This window comes from Balaenoptera borealis (genome assembly GCF_965194805.1).
Source record: "Balaenoptera borealis genome assembly, chromosome: 9".
NCBI classification, from domain to species: domain Eukaryota; kingdom Metazoa; phylum Chordata; class Mammalia; order Artiodactyla; family Balaenopteridae; genus Balaenoptera; species Balaenoptera borealis.
The window spans coordinates 16,658,883-16,681,423 of record NC_138873.1 but is presented as its reverse complement, the minus strand read 5'-3'; the positions used below and the strand labels follow the sequence as shown (position 1 = coordinate 16,681,423).

Sequence of the window (22,541 nt, the reverse complement as noted above, 5' to 3'; positions counted from 1 at the left end):
TGTTCTTGGATTGGAAGAATCAACATTGTGAAAATGACTCTAGTACCCAAAGCAATCTACAGATTCAGTGCAATCCCTATCAAACTACCACTGGCATCTTTCACAGAACTAGAACAAAAAATTTCACAATTTGTGTGGAAACACAAAAGACCCCGAATAGCCAAAGCAATCTTGAGAACGAAAAATGGAGCTGGAGGAATCAGGCTCCCTGACTTCAGACTATATTACAAAGCTACAGTAATCAAGACAGTTTGATACTGGCACAAAAACAGAAATATAGATCAATGGAATAGGATAGAAAGCCCAGAGATAAACCCATGCACATATGGTCACCTTATCTTTGATAAAGGAGGCAAGCATATACAGTGGAGAAAAGACAGCCTCTTCAATAAGTGGTGCTGGGAAAATTAGACAGGTACATGTAAAAGTATGAAATTAGAACACTCCCTGACACCATACACAAAAATAAACTCAAAATGGATTAAAGACCTAAGTGTAAGGCCAGACACTATCAAACTCTTAGAGGAAAACATAGGCAGACCACTCCATGACATAAATCACAGCAAGATCCTTTTTGACCCAGCTCCTAGAGAAATGGAAATAAAAACACAAATAAACAAATGGGACCTAATGAAACTTAAAAGCTTTTGCACAGCAAAGGAAACCATAAACAAGACCAAAAGACAACCCTCAGAATGGGAGAAAATATTTGCAAATGAAGCAACTGACAAAGGACTAATCTCAAGATTTACAAGCAGCTCATGCAGCTCAATAACAAAAAAACAAACAACCCAATCCAAAAATGGGCAGAAGACCTAAATAGACATTTCTCCAAAGAAGATATACACATTGCCAACAGACACATGAAAGAATGCTCAACATCATTAATCATTAGAGAAATGCAAATCAAAAGTAAAATGAGGTATCATCTCACACCAGTCAGAAGGGCCATCATCAAAAAATCTAGAAACAATAAATGCTGGAGAGGGTGTGGAGAAAAGGGAACCCTTTTGCACTGTTGGTGGGAATGTAAATTGATACAGCCACTATGGAGAACAGTATGGAGGTTCCTTAAAAAACTACAAATAGAACTACCATACGACCCAGCAATCCCACTACTGGGCATATACCCTGAGAAAACCATAATTCAAAAAGAGTCATGTACCAAAATGTTCATTGCAGCTCTATTTACAATAGCCAGGACATGGAAGCAACCTAAGTGTCCATCATCGGATGAATGGATAAAGAAGATGTGGCACATATATACGATGGAATATTACTCAGCCATAAAAAGAAATGAAATGGAGGTATTTGTAGTGAGGTGGATGGAGTTAGAGTCTGTCATACAGAGTGAAGTAAGTCAGAAAGAGAAAAACAAATACAGTATGCTAACACATATATATGGAACCTAAGGGGAAAAAAAAAGGTCATGAAGAACCTAGTGGCAAGACAGGAATAAAGATACAGACCTAATAGAGAAAGGACCTGAGGATATGGGAAGGGGGAGGGGTGAGATGTGACAGGGTGAGAGAGTGTCATGGACATATATACACTACCAAATGTAAAATAGATAGCTAGTGGGAAGCAGCCGCATAGCACAGGGAGATCAGCTCGGTGCTTTGTGACCACCTAGAGGGGTGGGATAGGGAGGGTGGGAGGGAGGGAGGTGCAAGAGGGAAGAGATATGGGAACATATATATATGTATAACTGATTCACTTTGTTATAAAGCAGAAACTAACACACCATTGTAAAGCAATTATACTTCAATAAAGATGTTTAAAAAAATGTACATACCTTAATTTAAAACTACTTTATTGCTAAAAAATGCCAAAACAATTACAATGGTAAAATCAAAGATCAGTGATCACAGAATACCATAACAAATACAATAATGATGAAAAAGTTTGAAACACCATGAGAATTACCAAGATGTGACACAGAGGCACAAAGTAAGCAAATGCTGTTGGGAAATGATGCCTATAGACTTGCCCAAGTTAAGGCTGCCACAAATGTTCAATTTGTAAAAAACACAATACCTGCAAAGGGTAAGAAAGCGAAGAGCAATGAAACAAGGTATGCCTGTACGTATTCTAATGGCCTTGCTGCCTGAATTTTCTGATTTGTTACTTCAGCTCTCCACCTTACAACAGTGGGTTCAGTAAAATGAATACTAAAGGGGGAAAGAGAGAGAAGAAACTACTAGTGAACTACCATGAAACATGACCAGAGTTTGCTTTTGTTTTCAGCTTATCTTTTGTTCTTGTGGGAATTACCCACAGAAGCCAGCAGTTTCTGTGGGACTGCCATCTGACAGCAGCTGTTTATTTTCTTACTCTTTGTTATGAACTACAAATGCCCCAACCTGATGTTTGTGATCACCAGTAGTCAATTGTGCATTTCTGCTTCCACTGATGCATAGTGAGGCTGGTAGGGTTTGTGAAAATTGTCAATCCCATCTTTTTTTTTTTTTTTTTTAACAAATGTTAAGTTTATTATTAGAGTGTTGACAAGCATGGCAGAGACTAAAAATATAGTTCCTTTTCGAAATAAAATATTCAGCATTTTGACAGGCTGAGGATTTATTTGGCAATAATTTCTTGGTTAAAATTCCCTGAGGTTTGTTTATATGGCTATTTTAGTTCTTTATTTTAAGTACATCAGCATTTTTCCACAGCCTCAACCTATTCTCATCTCAGCATGCAGGAAGTTAATAGGTAGCACAGAAGCTCATTATTTTAATTCCAGTAAAAACATAACTGGCTAAAGAAGCATGAGTACTAACGCCATTCTTCCTGGTACCCTGAAGAACCAGCAAAGATGACCACAAACTCAAACTCATCATGGCGATCAGGACCACTGGTCCAGGTGATGAAAGGGATGGGCTCAGCCACTGTCAGTTCCAAATAATCTACAGGCACTGCCTGTAAATATGGAATAAGGACCACTTGGAATTTTGTTTTTCTAACGTGACAAAACTTCAAAAGATTTTTTTAAAGAAACATAAGAGGAATGTAGTTCCATTTAAGGTGTTTGCCCACCTAGATTATACACTTATTCCAGGGGTACCACCATTCTTCAAAACATCTGTGGAATTCCTGTTTGGAATTGATCTCAGATATAGTTTATGGAATGCATCAGAAAATGAGTCTTGTTAGTTTCTAATCACATATGAATGAGATTAAAAAGTTAAATTACTTAACTTACTTACCAGACTGGGCTCCAGATGCATTTTGCATTTTCTAAATAGCAGATCTTCTCACAACCAAGTTTGCCACCAATAAATCCTTCAAAACCACATGCCTTGGTCTAAGACAGGAATTCCAATAAGAGAATTCCAAAAGGGATTAGAATAATGGCAGAATCATTGGAATAAGTGTATAGCCTTCCAACCTAAGAACTCTGAACTGGGCATTTGGATCTGTAAGATCAGGCACACTTCAATTAAAAAAGAACAAAATTCTAACATTCTTTCATTCAACTAGTGGTGAGTGAGTGCCAGGCACTGTTCCAAGGGATGCAGCAGCAAACACATTAGATTTAGCCTTTGCTCTGTGACTATACCAATCTTGAGAGAACCAATTTTAAGAAGTGATCTAAAATGCTATTTTAGAATTATATTAATTTGAACTATCTCAGAAAAAAATATGCATAGAATAGGGTGCTTTGAAAGTTGGAAAGTGAGGGGAAAGCTTTTGAAGTCCTTTCTTCTGTTTTTGTTTTTTGGTTTGGTTTGGTTTGTGTTTTTTGTGTGTTTTTTGTACAGGACTTTGAAGCAAGGCAGGGAAGTACATTTGTATCCAGCTAAATTTAATTTGAATGGCTAGATAGCCTCTAAGCATTAGGAAGGCTACTCAAGCAGGAATGTACCACTGAAACTACCTATCTACTTCACAGTGGCTGTTATGAGACAAAGGACTAAAACCTTAAAGTGATGTTTAATTAAAGTATATTTGCCATCATCAATAACATCAACATTACCTGCTAGTTGAGAGATGTCCTATGTTTCATCCTTTTGAGGGATGAAAGCAAAAGTAGTTCAGGAAGGTCAATTAAATTTAATTCACTTCCAGTCAACAAATATAATTCAGACACCAGGAATGGTGCCAAGATGGGAGGATACAAAAATGAATGTTCTAGTGAGATTTCATCAGTTGCAAGGAACTCATCCTAGTGATATCAAGTATTGGGGTCTTACTGAGAATAAATAATAGGAATGCACATTCTCCCAGTTTCAGCTGAACAAGCTCTAGAATCTCATTCCTTTCCTTCTACCCATCTAGATATTTGGCAATTCCTTAAGCTTAGTGGTATCTTGGGGTAAGGGAAATAATCTCGTTCATGAGATGACAGTAGTTAGGCAGACAATATCTAGAAAGACAGGCAGCTTGATATTCCCATCCAGAAGAAGACCAGAATCTTACAAAACAGAATTGCATTGCAGTGGGAATACCAGAGCATCACCTCATATTGGGTGGAGCCCTTCATCCCTTCTGAGAATTCAAGAGCTGTCACTCAGAGTGCTCCTCCCACTTTCCAAGTCACCCCCAAATTTGGGGGTGAGAGACATTCAGCTGATCTACAACCAGGTCCCCTTTTCCCTGCCCCTTTTCCCAAGCCCTACCTTTCTCTCCTTTAGGTCCTCAAGGACTGGTCCATATCAGAGAATAACCTTACACAGTTTTTTCATAAATGATGTTATCATTACATCTAAGAAATGAAAGTACCTGCCCTCATTATTCATGTTTATTTCATCTATATTTCTCTTGTGTCCTAAGTTCTTGACTTTCTAAGATTTTTAGATGCTGTGTAGCAGGTGTCTGTTGCTGCACTCCTGGCCACCCACTACCCACCCTCCCAAATCTCCTTGATGAGCAAGCACCAAAATTGTTGGGACTGAATCTCAGACTAAGGAAAATTACTCATCCAACCCAAGGATTCTCTCTTCATTAGAAAGTATTAATCAATCATCCCCAACTCTTTAAAAATATTAACTGATTACACCCAACTGTCTAAAGATTCATTCCTAAAATCCCACCAATTCAAATTAGTTCCTCCAGACCGCCTTGAAAAATGAAGAAGTGGTACTGCTCTCTGGAAGTACAAGTCCCTTTCAACACACAGGTCTATGAATATGTTAGTATATATAAATATATACAAATTCACCTTTTAAGTTACCATTATATAAATGAGTAGTGGGTGTGACTGAAATTTAGGAATATAATTGGCACTGTCTACTCTGTTCTTTAAATTAATTAAATATAAGAAATGTACATTCAGTAAAATTAAATTACTGAGATTAATGGTTCAAGATGGGTAAAAATTCAAATAATTTCTTCTCATATAGGGAAGTTTTGTGAGCAAAAAGTGAGAATTGAAATTGACCTGTGCCACTGGCTTTTTCTGTGACCTTATTACTATCCCTAAGAAGTTAAGGAATACATTTTTAAATCATGCAAATTTGTAGTGCCTTTGACATTCCAGTCGCCTTAGTGGCCAAGAATTTAGATAATAAATGATGGAAAAGGAAATTGCCCTCAATTTTGTTCAAATCTAAAGATGATGATGTATATTTTTTTCTTTGCCATCCAGTGAAAAGTCCCCTGCTGTGTCTTATCTTCTAACATTCTATCACATACCTGCTTTGAATCTATGCATAGTGAATGTTATATTTACTCTTTCAAAGTATCTTGTAACTGCATGATCAGAATATAGGAAGACTTCAGTTGTTGGTCTATACCTTCATTCCTTTGACATTATACAGTGCCTAATATATGCCAGGCATTGCACTGGGCTTTGAAAATATAAAGATGAAGATACAGTCTCTATCCCCAAGGAACTTAAAGTATATCTGGGAAGATAGACGGATAGATTACTAATGATGACAGAATGTGATGAATACATTAATGAAAACACGGACAAAGTGCTTTGGAGGCTGAGAGGCGGTAGTGAATAATATATTCTTTAAAAATTCAGGATTAATCAAAGTTATTTCTGCCACCTTTGGACTAAACTGAAATGGCAGTTGTAAAGTGGATGAATTGTGAACACACACACACATACACACACACACACATATACACTCACCTGTAAGAGTACAATTTCAGATTTCCACGTAAAGTTGTATCATGTACCTATTTCACAGCTGAGGCAATGGAGACATGCACTCCTCTGGAGTCTCGGTCAGTTTCGGGGCTGTCAGGGCTGACCCTGGCATAGTCTGGCACGTTTATTGGTTTTCTCTGCCTTGTTTGCTAGAGAATATTGTGCAACAGCGGACCTTTGTGATTTCCAAGTATTCAGAAGAATGCTGTTTGACCACTGAACAAATTCTTCTTGACTGCTTTGGATTAAGAATTGCTACTCTGCTGAAATTAAGCCAAAGCAGCATTCAGGAAGCAAGGTATTTTATTTGAATGCAACATAAATCAAAGCCGGAAATGGGGGCTGCTTGGGCTCCCCATTCTGATGCCCTCTTGAGTCAGTGAATTCCATTGCCAAATCTCCGCTTCCAGACCTTGGGAACACGGCTTCACGGATCTGCCTGTTCCAAACTCACACTTCCCATTGCTTTCATTCTGTGGCTTCTAGGTCTGTTTCAAGAATGCAATGCAAAATTATAATTTCATGGAATATTGTGCATTTTTTTCTAATGGAAGGCCACTTAAATTATCAAATTTCATTGATTACCAAGCCACATAGATGACTGACCAATGGTTACAATTTGAATGGTCCATGAAAGGAAAAATAAATGGAATGATTCCAAAGTAAATATGGGCCCTTTCATGGCTCTTGTTAGGGTTTTTCCTCTTGGGATAGAGATGCAAAGAACTGAATGATGACTGAGGAATGAGAATCACTATTACCTTTGTGCTGTGTCTCTGATGAACACGCCCCACCCCCCAAGAGGTGGCAATAGTCAATAGGCCTACTCACTGTGGGATCTTAGTTAAGCTATTTTAGATTCTTCCTAGCTTTGGTAACCCACCTATAAAAATAAAATAGAAAACTGTATTGAATATTTGAAGCACTCAAATAAAAGATGATATAAGAGTAGAGAAAAACTCATTTTTATTTCATTGAAATAAAATATTGCTATGAACTGAATGTTCGTGTCCCCCTAAAATTCACGCTTTAAAGCCCTAATGTGACGGTATTTTGAGGTGGGGCCTCTAGGAGCTAACTAGGCCTCCATGATAGGATTAGCGTCCTTATAAGAAGAGGAAGAAAGCTAGCCTCTCTCTCTCCACCATGTGAGGATACAAGGAGAAGACCACCACCTGCAAACCAAGAAGAGGGCCCTCACCACACACCAGATCTGCTGGTACCTTGAACCTGGACTTCCCAGCCTCCAGAACTGTGAGAAATAAAAGTTTGTTGTTTAAGCCACCTACTCTATGGTGATTTGTTACAGCAGCCTAAACTAAGACAAACATTATTTAGAAAACAATTAAAGTGACACGTTATGTCAAGAGAGTCTCAAACTTGTAAAATTAGAAACTCTTTGTTTTAGCTCTGTGACATCTTTACATTTCTCTCCTCTTTTCAAAATAAATTGAAAAAATATATAAAATTTATATGTAGTGCATTTTTAATAATAAAAGTGATACATGCTCGCAGTAGAATTTGAGACAGTACAGAAATTGAAAAAAGCATGAATTTTTACTACAACAACCACTGCTACAATAAAATCCGTATCCATTGGATACATTCCTAAAAGTGGAAATAATGGATCAAAGAGTATGTACATTCAAAATTTTGATAGATATTTGTCAAATATTCTCTAAAATCTATGCCTCAACCAACAATATTTGTTTCCATGCACCTCCCCACATTGGGTATTATCAAGCTTTTAAATTTTACCAATTCTGTGGTTCTGAAGAACCTAGGGGTAGGACAGGAATAAAGACACAGACATAGAGAATGGACTTGAGGATACGGGGAGGGGGAAGGGTAAGCTGGGACGAAGTGGGAGAGTGGCATGGACATATATACACTACCAAACGTAAAATAGATAGCTAGTGGGAAGCAGCTGCATCGCACAGGGAGATCAGCTTGGTGCTTTGTGACCACCTAGAGGGGTGGGATAGGGAGGGTGGGAGGGAGATGCAAGAGGGAGGGGATATGAGGATATATGTATGTGTATAGCTGATTCACTTTGTTATAAAGCAGAAACTAACACACCATTGTAAAGCAATTATACTCCAATAAAGATGTTAAAAAATATTTTTTACCAATTTTAGAGGTTTAAAAAAATAGTATTTGATTGTGGTTTCAATGTGCATGTATTTGATTATAGGAAACTGAGCAAAGTTTTGCTTTTATTAAAGTCAATTGGAAGATCTTATTTCAGAGGGAATTTTATAGTATTTCTTGAAATACTAGATAATGCCCTGAGATAATCTAATAAATTAAGGGCAAGCTAACTTAAGTTAGAATAATAAAAATGGAAAGTACAACTCTTTTTTCTGTGGGTTTGTTGACTTTTTTATTGAAGTATAGTTGATTTACAATGTTATATTAATTTCTGCTGTACAGCAAAGTGATCCAGTTATACATACATATACATTCTTTTTCATATTCTTTTCCATTATGGTTTATCTCAGGATATTGAATATAGTTCCCTGTGCTATACAGTAGGACCTTGTTGTTTATCCATTCTATATATAATAGTTTGTATCTGCAAAGCCCAAACTCCCACTCCATCCCTTCCCTTCTCCCCTCCCACTTGGCAACCACAAGTCTGTTCTCCATGTCTGTGAGTCTGTTTCTGTGTCATAGATAGGTTCATTTGTGTCATATTTTAGATTCCACATATAAGTGATATCATATGGTATTTGTCTTTCTCTTTCTGACTTACTTCATTTAAGTATGATAATCTCTAGTTCCATCACTGTTGCTGCAAATGGCATTATTTTGTTCTTTTTATGGCTCAATAGTATTCTACTGTATATATGTACCACTTCTTTATCCATTCATCTGTTGATGAACATTTAGGTTGTTTCCATGTTTTGGCTATTGTGAATAGTGCTGCTATGAACATACGGGTACATGCTTCTTTTTGAATTATACTTTTGTCCAGATATATACCCAGGAGAGGGATTGCTGTATCGTATGGCAACTCTATTTTTAGTTTTTTGAGGAACCTTCATACTGTTCTCCATAGTTGCTGCACCAACTTACATTCCCACAAACAAGTGTAGGAGGGTTCCCTTTTCTCCAGTATTTGTTATTTTTAGACTTTTTAATGATGGCCATTCTGACTGTGTGAGGTTGTACCTCATGGTAGTTTTGATTTGCATTTCACTAATAACTAGCAGTGTTGAGGAAGGTATGACTTTAAAACAAGCAAAATAAAATGTGAGACGGCTGTGGAAAGCAGTAAAGGAAACAAAAAAAAGAAGCCATGATAAATGGAAAACATGAAATCAGATAGCAGAAATATATAATATATTCTAATATAATAATAATTATATAATATTATTTATCATATATATAATATACTACCATTATTACTAAAATATAAATTAAAACAGAGATCTAAAGACAGACATCTACAGCATCTATATTATTAATTGTTAATGTTATCTCCAATATTTTTTATTTTATTAAAATATACAGAAAGGTTGAAAAGACTGCAATGGAAAAAAGGATGCAACAGTTAAATATGGACCAAATAAAGATGCAATCACAGTTTTAATATTTATATGTAATACATTATATTTAATCTAATAGTAATATTAGGGAAAACAGAATTTAAGGTAAAAGAAATCATAAGGTATATTTCTTGGGCAAAGATGGATTATTTAGAAATGGTGTTATCTCATTACATGGCGAATACTAAAGTTGGAGGACTACCTCACAAATCTCACTAAATCTAAATCTCATTAAGATTATAAATGTGAAGATAAAGGTATAAAATTAATGGGAGAAAATATTGGAGGATTTCTTGAAAAAGTTCTCAAAAGCAGAAACCATAAAAAAGTAAAAATTAATGGATTATATCAAAATTAAAGATTTCAGGTTTCAAACATCTGTAGCTTACATGATAGAACATACAAAAAACCCCTGCAAAATGGCAGGGGAACAAAAAGGAAAACCTATAGAGAAGTGGGCAAAGGGTATACACAGACAATTCACAGAAGAGAAAACCCAAGTAGCTAGCTAGTCTGGGAATGAACACTCAGCCTAACTGGTAATTTTTTTAAGTTTTTTTTAAAAAATATTTATTTATTTATTTATTTTGGCTTTGCTGGGTCTTAGTTGCAGCACACGGGATCTGCGTTGTGGCATGCGGACTACTTGGTTGCGGCATGCGGACTACTTAGTTGTGGCATGCAGACTCTTTAATTGCGGCAATGCATGTGGGATCCAGTTCCCCAACCAGGGATCGAACCTGGGCCCCCTGCATTGGGGGCACGGAGTCTAACCCACTGGACCACCAGGGAAGTCCCCTAACTGGTAATTTTTAAAAATGCAAATTTTTTAAAAGATAGGCTTCACTGGCCTTACCCCAGGACCCCCCCTTTTGTCTGTTGAAGAAATAATGAATGAGTGAATGAATATACCTTGAACAAGAAGAACACTGTCTACCTGTGTACCTCTTCCAGCCTCAAGCAAGAGGCATCACTGGATCTCAGGCCCCACTTTGGACCTGATTACTTACACCATAACATCTACAGTTGGATGTGATTCTGTTTTCCTCTAACTCCCTAACTTATCTGCTTGTACCTTTCCCTTGCATTAGATATGTGTTGCCTTCTACTGCAGTTCTTTGTAGATATATCCTACAATATACATGCCACATGCAGGAGCTCTTAGTCATCTAGAATTCTCTGCAGTATGAGCACAATATTTTGTACGTAAGAGCAGTCCGATAAATATTTATGTAACTGAATTAGGTGGAAGCATGGTATGACAAACTCCCAGCTAGTAGTCAGGAAACCATACAAGCTTTGAAAATGAATAAAAATGAAGGGGAAAAAAAAGGACAAAGTTGAACTAGATCAGAAATTTCCAAAGTATGCTCCAGGGAACACAAATCCTATAAAATGCTACCAGAATAAAGGGTCCTGGGTCAAATAATTTTGGAGAGTACCACGTAATAGACCCCCACCCAGCCCCTTTGGGGGTCACAAGCAGTGGTGTGCTGGGGCCATCTTGTTCCCACTTGCACAAGTCAATTGTTGAATTTTCAGGAATTTTGTGAGCCAAATGTTATACACGGTTATTATTAAAAATTAAATTAGATAACTTAAATTAAATGAATTGTATTAAAAACCAAGGTAATAATTACTCAAAACAATACTTGCTAATTATTTTACTACATTTTGTTTTTATTTTACTCTTGAGATTGTATACGTCTGTTGTATGTATTGTAGAGTATGTAATACTGTGTTACTGTGTGCATCTCTCCACAACTTCACAATCATTGATGTTGTGTTGGTGGCTGGTAATGGACCTTAGTAGGAATATTTACACCACAGAAGTCAATCACAGAAATCACCTGCAAAGCAGAGCTTTATCTCTGGAGAATTGGTTGTTAAATATTTAATATGTGATCACATATCACAAACATATCAGTCTATTGAAATCCCGCTAGCCTTACAGTAAACACACCTGCTTAATTATCTAAATTACTGTTTTGAACTTTATTTGCTCATGAAATTCTTTTAATGCATTATATGTATTAACATCCTGAGACAGTACTTTGGGAAAGACTGGATTAGATGATCGCTAAGGATTTTTCTAGTTCTTACGACACACGTAGATGGCAAGCCTTCACATACAAACTTACTGTCTCACTTCTTAGCTTTTCAATTTATTGAGGGTGTGGATAAAGTTAACCAATGCTACCTTTAAAAGTAAGGTCAAAATAATTTAAAAGGAGTCCTACTTTCTAGGAACTATTAACTGATTTATTTACAATTCCTAGGTTCAAAGCAATTTGGTTAAGGGCAGAGTATTATATTCAAAGATTCTATTTTTAGTCCATCTGTGAGCAAGGAACTTCATGCCTCTAAATCTCATTTTCTTCATCTGTAAAATGGGGTACTTTACAGGATTTCTGAGAAAGCAGACAAGGTTACATATGAGGAATCACATGGAAAGCTTGCAGATATTATATATGAAAGGAAGTATGATTTCCCTCTGAAAGTGGTGTGACAAATGTGGTTCATGAACCATCTTTAGCTGAGTTTGCCAGACCTCAGAAGGCTTCTCCCAAATGCCCATAGCGAAGGGGAGAAATCCTTGGCTCAAACTCCAGAGTAACCTTGCCTGCTTCAAGCGATAGCTCAAATGTGATTGTTAAGACGCCTCTTGGCTTCATGACCGAGCTTACAGAAAACTGCAGATATGTTTTCAAAAGATCTAATCGAAGCCAATTGTATCCAGACTGATAGTAAATGTGAAGAGGCTGGGTGGTCCCAGCACAGATGGCATTCGCAGTTGAGTGTTTTTAAGAAGTGGCCCTTATAATTGTGAGCAGTTACAGTTCGGAGAGGCCACATGAGATTAGACTTAAGCTCAAGGAAAGGTGATTTTAATCTCTCAGTTCAGCCTAGTATAGCCCAGATCTGCTCTGGAATAATATTTTCATAAATATGGACATTTTCATCTTTCTTAAGGGTCTAAACATGTTCACCTGCCCCTAGGAGGTTGCTTTCAAAGGTGAGTATGAAGAGAGGGGAGGAGAAGACGGAGGAAGCTATAACTAGCTCTCTTTCTCTCTTTGATCTGAAACAGGTAAAAGGATGGCAAAATGCCCAGCACGTGCTTCCCCTTTGGCTGGCCCCCCCACCCAAGGATTGGGGCTCCTCATCTGAGGGCCACTGTGAAGCCCTTCTTCTTTTGCCTGCAGTGGTGACCTGCTAGTTGGTTAATAACCAGAGCGGCGTGTGCACCAACTGGCCAGAATGGACCCCAGCTCTGGTGCTGTGAGCCACACCCTGGAGGCCCAGACCCGGGTGCTTGGGGTGACAGGAGCCATAGTGGGAAGGAGGCTCAAGGAAACAGCTAACGACCCACCCAAGTGGACTTATTTCATATTATAACAACTGCTCTGGGTACACCAGAGCACATTGCATACTGCATACTGCATAGCATTCAGCTTACTGGCTGAATGTCAGCCCTGCTTGCCTATACCTCTCCTCGGAAGTAAGACTTTGCTAATGACACATTTTCCAGTTTCCTGACTCTAGCCACGTGGGATGATTCGGGTATGAGCAGCTACAGAATCACTGGTGTAAGTAATAGTACAATGGCCATCTATGTTTTGCTTAGGAATAAAAAAGCGGCATCACCACTTCTTTACATACCAGAGTGTTCAGTGCTTTTATTTCGCGATTATCATCTTATTTTATCCTCAGAACAGCACTGGATAAATATTATCACCCTTATATTGTAGATGAACCTTTAGATCATAGATGGTCAGATCACTAACAAAGTCACACAACTAATAATTGATAGAGTTAAATTTACAAGTGGGTCTGTCTTGCTACCACAAAGGGGCTCTTTCTACTGTACCAGACAACAAAGTGGTGGAAAGCACAGGCTCTGGAACCACACTGCCTGGATTTGAACCCCATCTCTGTCACTTATCTCTGCTAAGTTCCTCAGCAACTATGTGTCTCAGTCTCCTTACCTACAACACGAAAATAATGGCATTTTTCTCAGTTTTGTTGGTGGGTTAAATGAGCCATAGTCTTTGGAAGAGTCCAGGCACATAGGAATCCCCCAATAAATGTTAGACTTCTTGCGCTTGCATCCCTCAAGACTGCCACCAAAGTCCAGCCTACTCATGGTCCGGATCTTTCTAGGTCAATGGATCTGAAATCTACTTCTTAATTTCACCTAGTTTCTATGCCCAGGCCATACACTGGGCACCTAAGAAAATAGATTCGTCAGGCCTCCTTTCATCCTGAAATACATAATTTCCGAGGTAATATTAGGCACTTCTGCTAACTGCTGACTCTTGGTTATACTTTAATTTTCACTTTAATTTCACTTAATTGACTTACTTATTAAGTTGATGAAGTCTCTAATGCTCAAGAGAGAAGAGAGCCCCCGGGAGTAGTGGAGATAGGAGTGTGGGGGCTGAGGGGGCAGGCTGACTTGGGTAGGGCCCCGGCTTATGAGATTTTTTTAGAACTGAACAGTTGCATAGGTTTTATTACTATTCACGTATGGTGAGGTCAACAGATCAAGAAACGAAAACCATTGAAAAGATAGTCTGTCACTCACAGCTCCCAAGAGGAGGGGGCACCTCACACCACACCACAAGGGGTCATACGGGAAAACCTCAGGGTGGGCAGGAGAAGGAGGGAGAAGGGGAACAGCTGTGGGCAAGAGCCTCGATAGTGGTTTCTGCAGGAAGGAACGAGCGGGGCAGTGTGTGCTAGAGGATTGGGCAGCTTGAATAATTTCAGTGGGCTCTGGGACACAGGGGCTGTCCCTAGTTGTCTGGTGCCTGGCTCTGGGGTGATTAGGGCAGGTGAATAGTGGCCCAGAGGGTGAGGACCAGTTAAAGGAGGTGTTCGGATGTAGATTCTGGATCGGTTGGTTTGTATTTGAAATGTGCGCTTGTGGGCAAGTTGTTGACTATCTCTAGGAATTGGCCAGCCCTGGGAGAGTCAGTCCTTCCAGAGTCAGCAAGGACCCAGATGTCAAAGCGTCAGAACGCAGAGAACAAGAGACATGGTGAGTATACCGAAGCGTGGGGCACGAGACACGTGCGTTAGAGAGAGGGAAGAATTGGGAGAGTGAAGAGGACGAGCCAGCTTCCCTTGAAGCACCTGTGCAGGTGCTCTCAGCCTGACTGTCTTTCTCCCCTCCTTCGTTACCCCTTCCTCCACGAGGGCCTCAGCACTACTTAGCCAGCCTTTTCTTCTCCCCCGTCTGTGCCTCGCTGTTCCTGCCCACCTCTCCCCATCCTCCCCCCCCCACACCTGGTTGTCAAGGCTCTAGTCTCCCCTTGGCTGGGCCCTGGAGAGCCTGGTTCCTCAATCCTTGCTTCTCCAGAAGGCAGAGACTCTGTCGCACTTCAACCCTTTCAATTAGAGTATACAAACAGGCCTTTTTACTGAGTAGCCACGGGCAGCAAAGACACACACAGACTCACAATGCGGCACATTCATCAGTAAAATGTGAACTTCTGGGTCTGGGCTTACATTTCAATGCGCTTTGTCAAACAGTGATCTGTGCCCTCCCAGAGGGGCAGGGCCAGGGCAGAGCTCTGAAGCTGACCAGGCTCAGCGTTTGGGCAAATAGCCTACATGCCTTCTGGGTGTGGTTGAAGCCCCTGAGTCATCTTTGTGCTGTACCCGTTGGGCAGAAGAGTCAACGATACCAAGGAGACCCCCCCAGAGGTGCCCCTTGTATTCCTCACTTTGTGGTACTTGCAAACTCAGTGTGGATCGTTTGCAAGTCAACTGGGAGAAGGACAGGAATTTAGGGTCAGGATGGCAAGAAGTTTCCATGTGTTCTGGGGCTGTCCCGAGGTCTGTCTGCTAGAAGCCAGTTTAACATGGATGAGAAAAAGGCAGGCGTGCTTCCTTCCTTCTGGTTGACACTTTGTAAACCGACATAAAGCCCTAGATCTAAAACCACCAGTTTTCCTACCCTATGGTAACATTCTGAAGTTCTGTCTTAGGACTGGGGAGGTTTCCGTGAAGTTCCCTCAGCTAGAAGCTTTACTTCTAGTAAATTAAAGTGCATAGAAGTGAGACAAACATGAGTATAATTACATAACTGTTTTCTCATTGAGAAACCCTCCCATGTGAGATATTTCAAGCCACTTTGGACAAGGCAACATTTCCTTCTATAATTAAAAAAAAAGACCTGACACAAAAAGATCAAAGAAATTGTATAAGAATTGACCTTTTAAACTCTGATTTTTTTTTTTGTATCTCAGTATTGCTGTATACAATATTGATATAAGGTTTTACAATAAAACATGCATTTAAACACTTCTGCAGTAAATAAGCCCAGATTATCAGCAGTTATTACAAAATCTGGAGTTTGCTGAAAAGATTTCTTTTCCTCTCATTTTTCTCAGAGTGTTTGTAAAACATGAAGTCCAAATGCCTGAGCTTTTCCCAGCATCTCTACACAGTTTCTGCTTCTCCTGATCACATCTTTCAATCTCCCATTTCATTCTGCCCACCTAGAAAGACCCCCATCCTTTCATCTGCTAACCTCTTACCCACCCCCATGGTCAAGCCCGACTTCTTTTCTGGCCTCAGTTCCTTCCTTCCAATGCAGAACGAACGCTGCTGATAGGATTGCCTTGGCAATTAGCCCAGGATGACCATGAAATTGTTCACCCATTGCTCTCTTGTAAACTGTCACTTAAACACTTTAATGCTGTTTAATTTTTCCCTGAGTTACATCGTTATCTTCCCACATGGGCTGTAAGTTCCTGGCGGGTCAGCACTTCTAGTTTTTGCATCCCTGAGAGAGCCCAGCAGAATGGTCCTAGGAGGTAATTTCACTGCTGTGAGGTCTTATTTTTGCCATTTAATCCCTTACTGCCTATGTTCTGTGAGCCCACTTAAACTTTTACGAAATGCCATGTGCTTTACATCTTTCTGGTAATCTGAAACTTTTAGTTCTGTTTGTTTTGGAACCTGGAACACATATAAACTGTTCTGTGAAGAACTTTCTTTAAAATGGGAAGATTAGAAGATTTGAGTAAATAAGTTCTTTCCCATCAATGACTTTTCAAGATTTATAGACCAATATAAGTTAGAGCTTAGTCAATGTTACTTCTTAAAAATGTCTAACTTATATTTCCAGATTCTGTCCTAATCAAGCTTTCTCATGCAGTAAGACAAGCCAAAACATTTCCAGAGCTGTGATTAAATGAAGGCCAGCAAGAGGCTATTGAGCTGGTGAGGCTGAATTACCCCTATTCACTTCATCTCCAGAAATATTAGAGGGTTCAGCTAACTGCACTGACTTGAAACACACCAGGGAGACACAATCTATGAAATGGTAAGAAAGAATTTTGTTTTATTGCCAGACTTGAAACCAGGCCTGAGTGGTACTTAAAATTTCAATTACATGAGCAAAGGGGCTTCTTTACACTTGAGGAAGGGAACTCACATCTCCAAGTTAGAATAGGTTCAACAAAGGTGGTCTATGAGCCATATGTTGGTTGCCTCTACTCATCATGAAATAAGAGTGCCTGCTTCAGCAGCTTAAAACACAAAACAAAACAAACAAACAAGCATACATGCACAGATCTGGCTCTCACTCTTGGGGACAGAGCCACTGTGAGTGTTCTGTCAGTCCTCTTTTCCTCCAGAGATGCACCAGTCCCGCAGTGTCAGAGGCACAAGCGTCTGCTCCAGCACAGAAGTGCCAACTGAAATTGCAAGAGTCGCCTGTAAGGGTGCTGAGATCTCTGAGTCATTTAGTCCCTAATCTGGTGGTAGCCCCGTCCCAGAAGAACCAGAGGCAACATCTGTGCTGTGTTCTGAGAAGGCTTGGGGTGTCTCAGCCGCCCGCAGTCAAGCTTCAAATACCACCATTACAGAGGCAGCCCTTCAGGTTAGACCACCACCTCCTATTAAAATGCAACATAAACACAAACACACATGCACACATGAGCATACACAACCCTGGGACCAGGGAAAATGCATGCAAATACCCAAGGCCTGACCCTCACAGGGTCTGACCCTCACAGGGCCTGCCCTGGAGCCTGAGTCACTAAGAATCTCTCCATAAGGCATGTGTCTCGGTCAGCACAGCCTGCTGTAACAAAATACCATACGCTGGGTGGCCTAAACAACAGACATTTATTCTCACAGTTGTGGAGTCTGAGAAGTCCAAGATCAAGGTGCCAGCCGATTCGATTCATAGTGAGAGGCCTCCTGCTGCCTTGCAGACAGCCGTCTTCCCACTGTGTCCTCACACGGCAGAGAGAGAGAGAGAGAGAGAGCGCTCTGGTGTCCCTTCCTCTTCTTATAAGGGCATTAATCCCATAATGGGGGCCTCACTCTCATGACTTCATCTAAACCTAAGTATAGGCAGACCTCAGAAATATTGTAGGTTCAGTTCCAGACCACTGTGATAAAGTTAATATTCCAATACAGCAGGTCGTGTGAATTTTTTCGTTTCCCAGGGCATATAAAAGTTATGTTACATGATAAGGTTCTATTAAGTGTGTAATAATTATCTCTAAAAAACCCACTGTACATGCCTTAATTAAAGAATACTTTATTGCTAAAAATCGCTAACCCTCATCTGAGCCTTCAGGAAGTCATAGTAGTAACATCAAAGATCACTGAATGCAGATCACCATATCAAAAATAATAATCATGAAAAAGTTTGGAGTACTGTGAGAATTACCATAATGTGATACAGAGACATGAAGTGAGCAAATGTGGTTGGAAAAATGGCGCTGATAGACTTGCTTGACGCTGGGTTGCCACAAACCTTCAATTTGTAAAAACGCAATGTCTGCGATACAGTGAAGCACAAGAAAACAGGGTATGTCTGTACCTCCCAAAGCCCCCACCTCCACATGCTACCACGTTCAGGGTTAGGACTTCAATGTATAAATTTCAGGGGACACAAACACACAGTCCATAACAGCATGAGAACTAAGAAACATGACAAGAATATGTCAGTTCGTGGTGCACCATGTAGCTGAAAGGTCACAAGGTGAAATCAGACCTGGAAAAGCCAAATCAGAAAGAAGCTGCAGTTAGGGTAGGGGAGCAAAATCAGTGAGAAGAGATTGGAAATCACTTTTGTTGTGAGGCAGGAAAAAAGCAGCACTGCATTCCGGTTGAGGTATGTTAATGACAGAGCACAAGAATGGATCTCCATGCCTCAGGGCCTCCCGAAATCAGGAATCTCCTTCTAGCTCCAGGACCAACCCTATTAGGCTCCCATTCTAGGATGTTATGACTCATTTTTATTGTATACTCCTACCATGAGATGCCCTTCTTTACCTGAGTTTGTCTGAGTCAAGATTGACTGGAATGGCCACGGAGATCAAGTACCATCTCAAAGGCTGAGTGAGCTGACAGCCAATCCATGTGGAAAGACGGCTGTTATGGGTTGAATTGTGTCCCAAAAAAGATATGTTGGAGTCCTAACCCTGAGTACCTAAGAATCTGAACTCATCTGGAAATAGGCTCTTGGCAGATGTAATCAAAATGTAAGTTAAGATGAGGCCATATACTGGAGTAGGGTGGGCTTTCCATTCAATGTGATAAGAAGAGAAGAAAAGAGACACAAACACAGACACCCACGCAGGACGCCATATGAAGATGGGGCCAGGGGCTGGAGTTCTGCAGCCAAGGGAGGCCAAAGACTGCAGGCAACACCAGAGGCTGAGAGGAAGGGATGGAACAGATTCTTCACGCGCTCCTTCAGAGAGAGCATGGCCCTGATGAGGCCTTGGTTTCAGACTTCTAGTCTGAAAGAATAAAGTTCTGTTGTTTTAAGCCTCCCAGGTTTTGTAATTGGTTACAGCAGTCCTAGGAAATTAACACAGGTGCTCCTAAGGAGTTCAGAAAAGTCCCAGAATGCTGAGTTTTGACCAAAAAGGGCAGGTGTGAACAGGTGCTAGAGCAGGAGACTTTGCATGGAGGGGCATTATAAAGATGCTGCCTTCCTGCCTGAGGTGAGGCAAAGAAAAGAAGAGGCAGAGGGTGCAAAACAGGGTCCACGTTGCAGCTGCTCACCCCCTAAGCACTCACGGAAAACACCAGAATGTCCAGTAAGTAAATGCTGGCTATAAGCAAAGAGGGAGAAAGAGGAGGAGATCAAGGAGGAGGAGGAGGAGGAGAAGAAAAGAATGAGAGGGATGGAGATGAAGAGGGGAAGAGGGGGGGATGAGGACCTGTGCCATGTAAGGTAGCGTATGCACAGGTGTCTGGGATTAGAACTTGGATATCTTTGGGGAGCCATTCAGCCTACCACTGGGTCTTTAAGTCAGTGCATGTTTACACAGATACATAAATATGTCTTTCTCTACTACAGCTCAGAAAAGAATTGAATTCGATCGAATTGCCTTTCATTTGGAGAGATCATAAAATAGAACTTTCGGCATTTATTCCGCTCTTCTTCCTTTAACCACCTATACAAATCCATGGAAGAAGAAACAATCACCTGATAACCTCAGGGATAAAACAACTTCAATCATCGACTTTAACAAATGTTTTCTGAGCCAGCATCATGGCCTAGCAAATCCACCTTGCTTGATTTTTCACGCCGGGGCCAGCAGAATGCTGTAATCAGCATAACAGTCAGTATCGCCTTAAACTGGCAGTTTGCACTACAGTGTTAGGTCACAAAACAAAGGGTCAATTCAGAGGAGAAAAAATGAGTAACATTGGTTTTTTGACTTTCACGTAGGCAAAACAACCATTTGATTGATGGACTCTTTCATTTTTCATAGTTATTTTAGCACCTTATTACTACAAGCTAAGTGTGCCATTTATATAACTGTACAGTAGTCTATTTACAGGGTTATCAAATGTTTTAATTCATCTATGAAATCAACATTAACCACTCCCAACATTTATATTTGCCTACAGCACACCCAACCTTCACCAACCCACTCACCACCTCCGTTTTTCCCTTTAACTCAAAGTAGGGTTCTCCATTCAATTGGGTCACTAATTTTTAAATTTTTCACTCAACAAATATTCTCTGAATGTCTATTATGTGCCTGGCACTGAGCTGGATCCAAAGACAGAAAAATGTGGCAGACGGAACATTTTTTAGCAAGAGAGTTGAACAGTCTCCTTCTGATCAGTTTGGGAAGGCTTTCCCAAGTTCAGGAAGGAGTCATTGGCATGGCTTGTTCTCAGTGTTCTTAGTTAGGCCAATATAAGGTTGGTAGGCACCATTCATCCTGGGAGAAGCAGTACTAGATCTTACTATGGTTTGATCAAATGCACCTCACAGTTTGCAAATGGATAAATTTGCAAAAGTGTCCCAGGCGTCCACAGGGTAGGAAATGTAGCAGTACGACCTCTGAAGTTCTGGTCCCATGAACTAGTTCTTTTTTTTTTTTTTTTTTTTTTTTTTTTATATTTATGGCTGTGTTGGGTCTTCGTTTCTGTGTGAGGGCTTTCTCCATTTGCGGCAAGTGGGGGTCACTCTTCATCGCGGTGCGCGGGCCTCTCATTGTCGCAGCCTCTCTTGTTGCGGAGCACAGGCTCCAGACGCGCAGGCTCAGCAATTGTGGCTCACGGGCCTAGTCGCTCCGCGGCATGTGGGATCTTCCCAGACCAGGGCTTGAACCCGTGTGCCCTGCATTGGCAGGCAGATTCTCAACCACTGCGCCACCTGGGAAGCCCCATGAACTAGTTCTTGTTGTAGTATTTTGAAGCTTGGAAAAGGTACAGCTCTGAGATAAAAAGAAGGAAACTCTAGCTACACAGCCTGAGAAGAAAGCCCAAAGAACCAACCAGAAATAAGATTCTTCATAAAGACATATGAAGAGCTATCAGGGGACAGAAATTCAGTCAGGACTTTCAATCTGCCATCTTAACATGACCCCAATGGTTTGGGTCCAATTCATGGAGTCAAATGTCCCAGAAGAATTCACTCAACACAGTGATATTCAAAGGGCAATCAAGTTACTATATTAATATTGCACACATAAACATATATATGTGACAATTCTGTATTTCATTACCCCTCCCCTTTTGTTTTTAAAAAATGTTGGTTGACTGTTAAGATAATAAAAAAATTTTTGGGGGGTGCTTTAATATTAAAGGGGCTTTAATATTCAGCTACCATCCATTGCTCTTGTCATATATGACAAAGCAGGACATATAAACGAATGGCCCTACAATTCAAAGAAGCCCGTGACTTGCTTTGGTTGTCTTTCAGATAAACAAAATATGAGATAAAGCTTTCTGGAAACAGTTTCATTGATTATTTCATGATATTATTAAAGTAGTGTATGTAATGCGCTGTACTAAGATTGTAGAGTCCTGGTCTCCCAGATCTCTTATTGACCAGCTGTTCTATTTTGGGCCCTTGCCTTAATTTCTTTCTTCCTCCTCTCTAAAATAAAGGGTTTGAACTAGATGACTGCTTGCAAGTTCACAGATTTTTGTGGTTCTCTTCACTGCCAAGAAAACAGCCGTGTTGAGGTTCCATGTTATGGAGAAGTGATCTAATAGGTTGGAAGGCTGAGGTCTGTTGGCAGGAGAAGAGCTCTAAGGCTTCAAACGGGACACCCCCAGGGATGAATGAGGAGTTTGGACTGATAACCCAGGCTCAACTCCAGCACCAAGTGGATGGGGAAAGGATGGTGGAGGGAACAGGGATGGCAGAGGATGCAAATCCCTCCAGACACAGCCCTTTCGGCACAGAGATTGGGCTTTGGGATCATTTGGCTGAGCATGTGAGTGTAAACTTTAAAAAACAAAATAGTGCTATCAAGACCTGGCAGATCTAGCTAGCTGAGAAAGGGCATCCTTAAAGCACTAGACAAGGACACATTGGACTCTACAGGTCCATTTTCAACTGTGACACCACAGTAGGGCTGCAAATGAATCATGGTAAC

At 40.3% G+C, this 22,541-nt stretch overlaps 1 protein-coding gene across 1 annotated transcript in view; it reads left to right on the top strand.

Annotated features, from left to right (window-relative positions):
* UST (uronyl 2-sulfotransferase) overlaps positions 1-21,689 on the top strand; it is a 388,933-nt gene extending 367,244 nt beyond the window's left edge. Inside the window, exon 8 of the mRNA XM_082405540.1 lies at positions 12,746-21,689. Coding sequence (XP_082261666.1) covers positions 12,746-12,825 — 80 coding nt within the window. The 3' untranslated portion in view covers positions 12,826-21,689. The remainder of the gene's footprint in view (positions 1-12,745) is intronic.
* Positions 21,690-22,541: the final 852 nt, after the last annotated feature.